Consider the following 12,930-nt stretch of genomic DNA (forward strand, 5'->3'; position numbering starts at 1 on the left):
ATAAAGGAATGTAATGTTGGGTTTATGTTATATAAATACTGTAAGTATTATATTTAAGGCAGTAGATAAAAGGATTTGAATGGAAACATCATGGAAGTAAGGATGGGAAGTCAAAATGCTAAGGGAATATTGCATGGAAACCGAATTGAACTTGTTAAATTGTATGAAAATCACAATTTTAAAAATGACAAAAGGGGAGTGGAGAAACTGTGACTGGCTCATGCTCTTGTATAAATACTGTTCTCCACACTGCCTAAGTTTTGCCGAGACTACAAAAGAAATACAGCTATATGGTCAGTGCTGCATAATTCTGTCCACATACAAAACAGTTGCTCTGTGCAATGTCCAGCTTTATTTGTCTTAGTAGGAGCAACTCTCGTTGAGTCAACAACAGCATTCCGCTCCCCTCCCCTCCCCATAGGACAGAAAACATGTTGACACAGAAACAAATAACATTTTGACGTAGAAAGAAATGAAATTGTTTGCCAGTAACTGGGGGAACCTTTGCATTCTGAGGGCAACATTCCCTTCTGCACAACCTTGGGGAGCCGGGGGGGGGGGGGGAGACACATGCCATTCATGTGTAGAGCAGCAGATGTGAATTTAAGCTTTGTACACTAGGCTAATTTCCATACTCAGTTCCACATCCCTGCTGGCCTCCTCCCTGACAAGTAGCAAGGAGGATCAGTTCAAGGGCACATTCCATCCAGGCAAAAGCAAGCAAGAAGAGTGCAAGGCAGGGCAGGTGAGGAGTGTAACTCAGGAAGAGGTGTTGCCTGTAGTGTGCCATAAATAAATAAACTTCAATAAAATATGGTATGCCATATTGCAGGGGTGGGCACCTCCCAAGAGACTCTGATCTACTCATAGAGTTAAAAACTGGGAGTGATCTACCCCCTTTTGGGGGATTCAGGTCAAAGCTGTTGAGTTTTTTTTAAGGGAAGCCCTGTTTTGGGGGGTTTAGGTCAAATTGTTGAGCTTCTTTTAGGAGGGAGGGAGGCCCATTTTTGTTTAGTGCTTCAGGTCATAGTTCAGCTTTTTTTTAGGGAGGAGGAAAATTTTGGGTGAGCTTTTTTTAGGGGTGCCAGTGATCTAGCAGTGATCTACCACAGACATCCAGTGATCTACTGGTAGATCACAATCTACCTGTTGGACATGCCTGCCATATTGGATCTCTGGCCTGATGTTCCCCATTCCTGTTGTAACAGTTGCTTTTGGAGTGTGGTTCACACCCACAAGTCACCTCTGTGCAATGGCCCCTGATTGACCAAAGGGAGAGACCACTTCCAGGTAATACCAGACACGAGGAGACCCCCTTCCCTTTGCAGTTTTCAGTCCCATGGAAGTAGTTGGATACAAGGGGAGAAAGGGAAGCTTCCTCCCTCCGTTCAGAATCACTTTGACTGCTGCTGAACCTTCTGATAAGTTGGTAGCTTTTCAGTGAGACCTGGAGGAGGTAGGGGGAGGTTGATGGTGGTTCCTGAATCCCACCCCCTTATTCAACACAGGTGTGCCGAATGTATCCTGGGTAAGAAATTAAGGTTTCCACATCCCTCTACCCCAAAAGTCATTTCACCCACCTTGGCTCATATGGGATGCAAAGCGCCACACTTCTGAATCACAATTATTTCCTGCAGGGTGGAACTATTGGGAACAACCCATGCAGATAGGAAATCTGGACCAGATACAAATCTTGAGCATTTTGTAAGAGCAGGATCCTGGCAGCAGGGACGTAAGATCTGAGGTGGCTCAAAGTTTATTCTGGGGGGAGAGACGCAGGACCGGATTTAGGTTTGATGAGCCCCTAAGCTACTGAAGGTGATGGGGCCCGTTATGTGTCCAGCTGTCGTTTGTCAACAACAAATTGCCTCTGTTTTTTTGTGTTGAATGTATGCTACATGGCAAATTATGAACCTAATAGGTATCGAAAGCCATTTGCACATATTGCCCTGCAACCAGTCCATGCAGAATGTAGGTACCCTATATACAGAAATGAGCAAACCAGTGATATTTTAGGGAGCAGGCTAGCAGGCAGGGCCCATGACTTACATCATAGGAGCCTACACAACACAAACACTGCTGCTGTATGTAGGATTTATTTTATTTCATTTGTTTTTTATCTTATATTTTGGAAATGTACATCCAGGGTTTTCCCTTTAAATTTTATTGGGGGCCCCCAAGAGAGTGGGGCCCTAAGCTATAGCGTGTTTAGCTTATATGTAAATCCAGCACAGGACAGAGGTGTGTAAGTCCTTCTTCGGGCTTCTGTTTTGAATAAGAACATGGGAATTAGAAATCAGCAGCAGCCTGAGGAGAAGGAAGTGAGGCTGTAGCCCCCTCCCCCCCGACATCCATTTTATTATCATCCTATTTATTTTATTCATGATTGTTTGTGCTGGTGATGCTATCCGAGTGGCCATACACAATTCCGCCTCCAATAGTGCTTGTGCCTGCAAAGGTTTTGGGATGGCCACGCTGCTTCGTTCCCAATCAGTACATACCCTGTAACCTGCTGGAATCCCAAAACTTTTCATGCCACAAGTTAGAATTTGAATGAGAATCTGCCGGATTTGAATTTTCTCAAACAAAGAAATAAGGAGGAAGGAAGGATGGTTCAGCAACCCAGTGGCAGAGCACATGCCCATGCTGCCAAGGGCGGGCATGCTCCTGAGGGGGGCGGGGCGTGGAGGGTGCCCTCCCAGGCGTGGGAAAGCCACTCGGGTGTACGGAGGAGCGTGTGCGCCCTGCAGCCAGGGGCGGAACGAGCCACCCATGGGGGCGGACTGAGACGCCAATGGCAGACATTCGGCACGCCCCCTGCCCGCAACTCCCGAGCCTCCCCCCTAGCTGTCAAAATGAAGGGGAAAGGGGGGGAATGCCACTGGCAAAGCGGCAAAGCTCCCCCCGACAGTTCAGGGTAGGCTTGGGAGTCGCGGGTGGGCGGCGCGCCAAATATCACCCCCCTCAGCGAAGATAACCGGGGTAGTCCTCCCCCACCGCCCCCCTTCCTCCGACCCTGGTTCCCTGTGCGATGCCAACATTCAGCACTCCTGCCTCTCAACTTCCATTTTACATCATAGTTGCAGCGCCCCCTGCAGCGCTCCTGAGGCTCCGCACCAAGCCCCAAATCCACCTCTGAGCAACCAGGGTCAGCCTAGGAGGGGCCCTGGCATGTCCATGCTCCTTCAACATCCGCTGCTCATGGGAGACAGCTCTGTGACTTGGGTCAGGCCCCCGCTGCACCACGGATAACGGCAGCGGGCTAATTGTATCATCTCTTTTTTCCATAGCTGCCAAATTCCGGCCTGAGAAATAAGGGACTGGACCGGAAGTAGCAGACCGGAAGTAGCGCTGCCGCCATTTTGGAACTGGGCGGAGCATGCTCAGAAGCTACTTTTGATGCTGCTCTGCCCTGTTCCAAAATGGCTGCCGCACCAGAAGTCGCACTGCGGCCATTTTGGAACTGGGCAAAGCAGCATCAAAAGTCGCTTCTGAGCATGCTCCGCCCAGTTCCAAAATGGCCGTCGCGCCAGAATAAACCGGGAAAAAGCAAATAAAAATCCGTTTTCTCGGCTGGGGACAGCTGGAAAAACGGGGGGGGGGGTTTCCCGGGGAATACGGGAGACTTGGCATCTATGCTTTTTTCATTCCATCACTGTGTGGTTGGAACTGGAAAATAAATAGCTGACTGCAGCAGAGTAGTGATAAGAAGCTCAGGGAGGTGGGGTCAAGGGGCCATACAACACATTATGCCAACTGCAGCAGGAATTAATTCTGCTAATAAGATAACAATCCTCAGATTTGCACAGGATCCAATGGGTGTTGAAGAAACCCTGCAAAGTGCAGGATGGAACCCAAGATACACACATCCAACTTTTTGGAGGCCTGCTCACAAGCCATCAGGAAGGGTTATATAAACTGTTGTCCCCAATGCAAAGCAGATCAAGTAAACACCAAACCATTCGAAACAAAGAACCTGCGTGTGAACTGCAGTGTCAGATTCCTGTGTGTGTATTTTGCTTACGGAACCTGAGCTTTGGATATATGTAAGAATAATCTAATTACAAGAAAGCATGGGGGTCAAGGAGGTTGTGCTGCAAGCAAATCTCCAGGCACAAAGAAATATTTGCACCTGCTGAGATATTGAGATGGCTCATATTGTCTTTTATTCCCTTTTTTAAAAAGCTGTTAGGTAAGTCTGCCATATGAAGCGTGTTCAGAACATAGTAGAACATACAGTTTGGGACATTTTCATTGAGTCCTCCCTCTTTTGTTGCAGATTTGCAAAGAAGAAATGAAGCCAAAGTGTTGATATCTAAGAAAAGAATTTCCCCGACAGATGCTGAATGGATAAAGTGTTGACCTCATTCACACATGAAGCAAACGGAGTAGCCTTGGCAAGGAAAGAAATGCCACTCGAGTCTGCTGGTTTTGCATGAGAACCAGAACATGTGCATTGCTGGGGAGGTGGAAATAAAAATCCACAAACCCCCACCCCACAAAATACAAAAAAGGGGGCTGAGTTAAGGTTATATTCTCTTAAACTGGCCTATGGGGTGTCCCTCAAAAGGCCAAAAAGTGACTCTGAGGAATCATCATGTGAGTATGCCGTCATGACTATGTTTAGTGTCCTAACTTTCCTAACCTTTATGACAAAGGAGAAAAGGCCCTGAAACATGTGTGTGTGATTTCTAGTTTTAATAATCTGCACATCTTCTTGATCAGCTGCTAGCAACAACTCCTGGCACCACATAAGATATCAGGCAGGACTTGGGAAGTAGGGAAACTCCTGCAGAGCTATGAGGAATCTGCAGCTTCTAGGGTTGGGGTGAGGGAAGTGTTGTCCTCCAGAAGTTGCTGACTTGCAACTCCTATTATCACTGACCATTGGGCATGCTGGCTAGGTAAGGGCTGGTGCGACTTGCAATCCAGCAAGCTTTGGACTCCAGAGATCCACCCCGCTCTGCACGCTAGAGCTACTCCTCACACCTTGGGCTCTTTGAACCCCTTGAAAGCACAGCAACAGCACAATCTTAAACATGTCTGCTCAGAAGTAAACTCTACTGGACTCAAGGGGGTTTATGATCAGGTAGGTGGGCTTGCTGATCAGAAGGTCGGCGGTTCGAATCCCTGTGACGGGGTGAGCTCCCGTTGCTTGGTCCCAGCTCCTACCAACCTAGCAGTTCAAAAGCACATCAAAATGCAAGTAGATAAATAGGAACCGCTATAGCGGGAAGGTAAACGGCGTTTCCATGTGCTGCTCTGGTTTGCCAGAAGCGGCTTTGTCATGCTGGCCACATGACCTGGAAGCTATACACCGGCTCCCTCGGCCAATAATGCGAAATGAGCGCACAACCCCAGAGTCGGTCACGACTGGACCTAATGGTCAGGGGTCCCTTTACCTTTACCTAGGTGGAGTAAAGACTGCAGTTTGCTGCAGAATTTGAAAATATCTATACTGTATAGAGATTAGGGATTTGGAAGGTTGCCAGGGTGTGAGCTGACAGGAAAAGAGTGGCTTTAGTGAGGTGTGCTGGGAAGAAGAGGAAAGAGAAAGATCGAAGGCTTGGGTAGACTCTCTGAAGGCTGGCTGGGAGAGATCCCTTTGACTACAATGCTGCAACATCTGGAATCCCTCCTAAGGTATTAAGGAGGAACAGAAGTAGAACAGAAGGCAGAGCAACTCAGTGAAGCAATCAAAGAGCAAAGTGTTAGGTGTTTAGGCGAGATCTGCTACTCCTTCCATTACAGTTGGCTTGGTTGTGTCTACCCCCAACTGATAGTGGCTCCACGAAGCCTCAGGATGAGGCCTTTCCAGTCCTGCAACCTGGGTCCCCCTTTTTATTGGCTATGCCAAGGACTGGTCCAAGAACCCTCTGCATTTTTGGAGCGGCTACTCTACCAAATAATAGTACTTCGAGGAGGAGAAGAAAGAAAAACAGACTTACCTAAAACCTGACTGTAATAGGAGTCCCATTCTCCCCAGTAGGTCTGGAAAACATAATCCTGCAGGTGGTAAGATATTATATTCTTCACCCTTTCCCCAAATGACATTCTGTCTGTGAGCTCAGACAGAGTAGCAGGAGCATACGAAGGAGGGGAGGGTATTTTCCCACAGTGTCTCTCCACCGTCGAGGCTGGAGTGAAGCGCAGGGTGTACACAAATGGGACATCCAATTTCACAGCAATCAGGTCACCGCAGATTGTCACAGGGTCCACAAGGAGTACATCGTATTGGTTCTTTGCCAGCCGGGCCATGAGTTCCTGATTGGCCAGCACCCCTTCGCACATTTGCCTGTTGAGCATGACTGCTTTCTCCATCAGTTTCCCCAGCTCTTGGTAGAACCTGTGGAAGGTCAGAGTGGTGGGCATATGGTTGAACCACAGCGTTATGATGTCCCTGATAAAGGCTTCGAAGTCGCTCTTCACGAATGGCACAGGGTACACCTCAAATGTGGCAGCCGATACATCATCACTGGGTTTGATGGAGATGGAACCTGTTGAAACTAGGATGCTGACATTGTGACCCCTGTGCAGCAGTTCTTGAATGATGACCTTAACGTTGAGCCAATGGCTGGCTTCTGTTGGCCAAATAAGCACATTCCCACAGAAGATGTTTCCTACTAGGGTGACCTGAAGTATTACCAGATGGATTACAACTGCTCTTGCTGAGATGGAGGTCATGATGTGGTTTTTTTGCATAGCCATGTTTTTTTCTTCTTCAATAATTCCCCAACAGAGGAGCATTATTCAGCATTTCACTTCTCTGGGAAAAACTTCTGTCTCCTACTCTCCTTCACTTTTGACCAAAGGTGTTTAATGTTTAGAAAGTCTCTAACAGGAATGCTGCTGTTGTCGAAGAAGAAGCTAAAATGAAAAAAGGCATGTCACATTTTCAACTGTTCTACACAACTAAAACCAATGCATTTTTTTAAATAAAAAATTACCTGTAGAAGCTGCTCCTTCTCTTCTTTTTTTAAATTAAAAAGATCTTTATTTCAAATCTTTAAAAACATTACAAAATTATAACAAAAAAACACACCAATAAAGGAAAATTACAGAACTTAATAGAGATTATGAGAATATCCAAAAACAAAACAAAACATATAAATAAATATTCAAAAACAGAACATCATTTCCTCCCCCTCTTCCCCCCCTTTCCCCCCCCTCTGCTTCCCCCCCCCCACTTTCCCGACTTCCATTTCCACTCTGGTATTCACTCGTGCATTTATTTTCTACAAGACTCTACAGTAATACTAATAAAACTAACTCAAACTCTGTTTATTTTATATTTCTCTTCATATCTCCTATTCAACGCATGTTAGCATGTCCTCTTTCGAACAATGCTTTTTCATGTAGTCATCATAGCTTTTCCACTCACTTCTTAATTTTTGCTTGGACTGGTTTCTTACTGCTGCTATCAATCTTGCCATCAAAAGATATTCACTCAAATTATTAATCCAATGCATATTTCTCCCAGAGAGAGAGAGAGAGAGAGAGAGAGAGAGAGAGAGAGAGAGAGAGAGAGAGAGAGAGAGGTGGCCCAAAAACCACCAACATTTAATTTTTGGCAATTTTTAGTGAAGGAGGAGAGTGATTTCGGACCCCCAGCAAACAGCTGTTAAATCCACCACTAAACAACCTAAAAACCATAAAACAAACACAAATTGGCAGTTGAAACAAAAATGTAACCAGATAAAAATCTAAGGAAGGAGATGAAGAGCAGTGGCGATTTTGCTTTATAATATGAACAAACTAATGCAACCACACAGGTGTTACCACAGTAACAGCATCCTCACATCTTCAGCATCATGGGACATACAAGAAAGCTTTCCCCTGTGGATCTCAGGGAAGGGGGAAGCACAGATGGGAAGAGAGGCTCCCCAAGGCTTCAGGCTTTCATGTATGGTTTTGATGTTCATTCCCAGCACTTTGAAATGGACTCTGATGCTAATCGGAAACCATTGCAGCTGAGCTGGAAATCCTTCTAGCCATGTGCCCCGTCAAGAAGTGAGTCACAACCTTCTGCCCTGGTAGCAACTCTCAGATCACCGTCAGCGGTTTGCCTCGATCGGCTGGGCCATCCATAGTTATCTCTTCCCCTCCCAAACTCACAGATGCGGAGGAGTGTGGGCTGTCGCGACTGTTCCAGTTTCAGGAGCTGTTTTTATGTAGCCAGGATACCAATGTATGTTGCCAGGTGAACGTAAGCATGTGCATGAGAAATGCTGGATTGAGTTTGTAGGCATTATTCTGCTAAGAAGACGATAACCCTGTGGGTTAAACCACTGAGCCTAGGGCTTGCTGATCAGAAGGTCAGCGGTTTGAATCCCTGTGACGGAGTGAGCTCCTGTTGCTTGGTCCCAGCTCCTGCCAACCTAGCAGTTCGAAAGCACGTCAAAATGCAAGTAGATAAATAGGAACCGCTACAGCGGGAAGGTAAACGGCGTTTCCGTGTGCTGCTCTGGTTTGCCAGAAGCGGCTTTGTCATGCTGGCCACATGACCTGGAAGCTATACGCCGGCTCCCTCGGCCAATAATGCGAGATGAGCGCGCAACCCCAGAGTCGGTCACGACTGGACCTAATGGTCAGGGGTCCCTTTACCTTTTATCAATATGACAGGAAATAAAGCAAGCATGTCTTACAGCATCTGTTAGGACCTCATGGGAAGATTTAAATGCCTGGTGTTTCATTATTATTATTATTATTATTATTATTATTATTATTATTATTTTAAAAATATTATGAGTGCCTAAGTAATAAATTATCACCATGATGATAATAATGATAAACCAGATCAATGTTGCCCCTTTGACACCTACCGGGTCTTCTCCTTTCCAGATTCAGCAGTCTTCTGCATGGAGTAAAGGAAAAGAAGCTTAAATAAGATTTGTTTTGAATAGAGGTATTAAATGGAAAGAGAGAAATGTGAGAATCAGACAGGGCATTCGCCTGGCATGTTCAGGGGAATAATGTAGGAACTGATACAATGGCCAAGATTACCTGCTTCACCCTGGAGAGGGTGGTAGCAACGCTATTTGATTTCAAATAAACCTTACCAGATAAACAAAGGTTAATCCGACAGGTCTTTGATGCTCAGAACTGAAAGCAGATGTAGTCAAAACTTTTCACATAGGAAGGTCCAAAGTTAACTCCTGCAGTGCCCTGAATGATAAAAAGATGTATCTGCACCGAATACAAACTGGTTTAATAGTCAGGAGCTGTCTCAGTTAATAAGTCCTGATCAAACATATCTTCACCACAACACAGTGTGTGAGATGCTCTTGAGCAGAGCATTTGGATGGGTTCATTTGGGGAATTGTGTGGCAGCTGTAATGACCGAAAGCATCTTCTTGGCAATCTGAAGTGCATGGATGGCAAAAACCTGAACAACTACCCATACCACCTGTTCCAACTTTCTTGCAACAGGATTTTCTTGATAAAAAATTCCTTCAGTAGCACCTTAAAGACCAACTAAGTTTTTATTTTGGTATGAGCTTTCATGTGCATGCACACTTCATCAGATACACTGAAACAGAAGTAACCAGACCCTTATGTATATTCAGAGGGTGGGGGGTGGGGTGATGGGAATGGGTGATGGGCTGATAGGAGTGGTAAACCTGCAGATGAATGTTAATGACTGTTAATGGCTGCAATTGGTCTTGTGGGGGAAAAGCAATGGCCGAGGTGCTAAGGAAAGCTTGATCATGTATAATGAGATAAGAATCCTATGTCTCTGTTCATTCCAGGTGGCTCCATGGTTCTAAGCTTGCTAATGAGTTGCAATTCAGCAACTTCTCTTTCCAGTCTGTTTCTGAAATTTTTCTGTAATAAAACAGCTGTTTTGAGATCTTGTATAGAATGTCCTGGGAGATTAAAGTGTTCTCCTACTGGTTTCTCTGTCTTGTGATTCCTGATGTCAGATTTATGTCCATTTATCCTTTGGCATAGGGTTTGGCCTGTTTGTCCAATATAGAGAGCTGAAGGGCACTGTTGTCATTTGATGGCATACACAATGTTAGAAGATGAGCAATTAAATAGTCCTGAGATGGTATGTTGGATGTTGTTGGGGCCAGTAATGGTGTTGTCCGGGTGGATGTGGCAGCAAAGTTGGCATCTGGGTTTATTGCAGGCTCTGGTGCCAGTGTCCATGTTAAGTCTGGTGGTTGTATTATTGTGGGTGAGGAGTTGTTTAAGATTGGGTGGCTGTCTGTAGGCAATGAAAGGTCTTCCTCCCAGAGCTTGAGAAAGAGAGCTGTCATTGTCCAGGAGAGGTTGTAGATCTCTGATGATGCGTTGTACTGTTTTAACTTGGGAGCTGTATGTGATAACTAGTGATGTTCTGTTATTTTCTTTTTGGGGTCTGTCTTGCAGCAGGTTCTCTCTAGGTATCAGTCTGGCTCTTGATCTGTTGTTTAACTTCATCAGGTGGATATTTTAGTTCTAAAAAGGTTTGCTGTAGATCTCTTAGGTGAGATTCTCTGTCTGTAGATTTTCTTGGGGATGGATCCAGCGGCCTGCAGTTGGTAAAAAGCCCAATGAGATTTGACAATGTGATGCACCATGTTTCAAAAACAAATCTACAATTAAGGGGAGCCAAACTAGCCATTAGTGAAATTTCTTATAAAAAATTACTGGCTGGTGGTAACTTGGGTTTGTTTTTCTTTGTTTCTGTGAAAGCAGTGCTTGGGAATGCGAGCCTTACGTCTTTTCACCCCAACCAGAACTGAGATCACCACCCCCTGCTATGAATAGGAATCTTAGGGGTAAATTCCCTGAGTGGTGCCAGCCATGACATGAGTCAGCAGTGTGATGCAGCAGCTAAAAAAGCCAATGCAATTCTGGGCTGCATCAATAGGAGAATAGCATCAAGATCAAGGGAAGTAACAGTACCACTGTATTCTGCTCTGGTCGGACCTCACCTGGAGTACTGTGTCCAGTTCTGGGCACCACAGTTCAAGAAGGATACGGACAAGCTGAAACGTCTCCAGAGGAGGGCAACCAAAATGGTCGAAGGCCTGGAAACGATGCCTTATGAGGAACGGCTTAGGGAGCTGGGTATGTTTAGCCTGGAGAAGAGAAGGTTAAGGGGTGATATGATAGCCATGTTCAAATATATAAAAGGATGTCATATAGAGGATTGTGAAAGGTTGTTTTCTGCTGCTCCAGAGAAGCGGACACGGAGCAATGGATTCAAACTACAAGAAAGAAGATTCCACCTAAACATTAGGAAAAACTTCCTGACAGTAAGAGCTGTTTGGCAGTGGAATTTGCTACCAAGGAGTGTGGTGGAGTCTCCTTCTTTGGAGGTCTTTAAGCAGAGGCTTGACAGGCATATGTCAAGAATGCTTTGATGGTGTTTCCTGCTTGGCAGGGGGTTGGACTGGATGGCCCTTGTGGTCTCTTCCAACTCTATGATTCTATGTTTTCCCCTTATTAACACTCAACTGATCTATTAACGCCCCAGAGTGGTAACCAGTAACTGCTGATGAAATTACTGATTTAATTGCCCAAGTTCAAACTGGAAAACCCCCAGATCCCACTTGATTCCTCTCGGTCTGTTTAAATCCAACCCAGATTTACCAAGTGCCCAGCCTAAAGTTCTCACATGTACCCTGGCACCAATGTTTCAGCTCCTTTAATGCTGAGACCCCCTCAGCACATTCGGGAACTGGCACCTCAGTAGAGTTAATGGGTTGAATGGGGAGCCTGGTGGATGGACGGGACTTGGAGGGGGGGGAGAGTTTACTGAGTCGCTGTGTTGAAGCAACGTGAGATTTTGGATATGCCAGAGAGAGCTTCTTGAGAAAAGAGCACAGCAAGCACCCCAGACCATTTAGAAGAAATTGAGATGTACAGAAGGAGTGAGAGTCCATCTGTGCACGAAAAACTAGTGGAGAAAAACCAGTATGAATTGAAAAATATCTCCTCTCGACAGATGAAGACATCGGACCAAGGAGTCAAGATGACCACAGAAAACAGAAAAGGGGTGCTTAGAATTACAGGATTGAAGAAAGACGCAGGGCAGCAGGGGAAGGTTAAAGGAATGAGGGTAGAGAGAAAGGTGAGGAAGGGGGTGGGGTAAATAGTATATAATTGGCTATGCTATGTAATAGGGTAATCCGGATCGAAATAGGACTGTTTATATAGACTTGTCGGCCGTAAAAGGGGACTTGTGATTAGTAGGGTTAACAATAGAAATATGGTTGTGATTGAGATGGGGAATTCTTAGAAGAGAGGTGTCGGTATAAGGAAGAGAATTTTTAGTTTAGTATAGTGTAAAAGTAGATTAAGAATTTTATAATATGAATTAAATGAAGAAGTATGTTTAAGGCAGAAATATAATATGTAAGGAAAGAGGAGTATGATGTTGTCATAGGTGATAAATATGTAATCTATAATGAAAAGGATAATTATAGAATTTTGGTGTAAAATTTAAAAGGTATAAACATGTTTAGGATAGAAAGAAATAATGTTAAGATGAAGAGTATGAAATTGCCAAAGAGGGTATAACCACAGTAAGGGGGGCTGAGGAGGTCAACTTACAATGTCAGAAAAGATGAATGGTTTTTGAAATATATATGTATGTTTCTGTTTTTATTATTATTATGTTTAATGTTTTTATTTGTGTTTCTTGTTTTTTTTATTTTAGGTATTGGGGTTGGTGTGTGGGTGATGTATGTTTTGCTGTTATATGTTAAAAAATCAAATAAAAATTATTATTTTTAAAAAGAGAGAAAAGAGCACAGCAAAGGGAAAGGGGTGGGGAAAGCTGCTCATTGCTAGAAGGAATAAACTGGATAAAGAGAGAGAATAGTCTTATGTTGGAGGAGGCAACATTTGGGGCAGTATCCTTGGGAAGTGGGTGAGAATGAAGGCACATGTGCTGCCTGACAGGCTTGAGGAGAAAGGGTTAAACTCGTGCAGAAT

General features: G+C 44.8%; 1 protein-coding gene across 1 annotated transcript in view; it reads right to left on the reverse strand.

The window, feature by feature from the left end:
• LOC118095005 (UDP-glucuronosyltransferase 2A2) overlaps window positions 1-6,708 on the reverse strand; it is a 28,266-nt gene extending 21,558 nt beyond the window's left edge. The window contains exon 1 of the mRNA XM_035135845.3: window positions 5,949-6,708. Coding sequence (XP_034991736.3) covers window positions 5,949-6,708 — 760 coding nt within the window. The remainder of the gene's footprint in view (window positions 1-5,948) is intronic.
• Window positions 6,709-12,930: the final 6,222 nt, after the last annotated feature.

This window comes from Zootoca vivipara, chromosome 12, assembly GCF_965207765.1.
Source record: "Zootoca vivipara chromosome 12, rZooViv2.hap1.1, whole genome shotgun sequence".
NCBI lineage: Eukaryota > Metazoa > Chordata > Lepidosauria > Squamata > Lacertidae > Zootoca > Zootoca vivipara.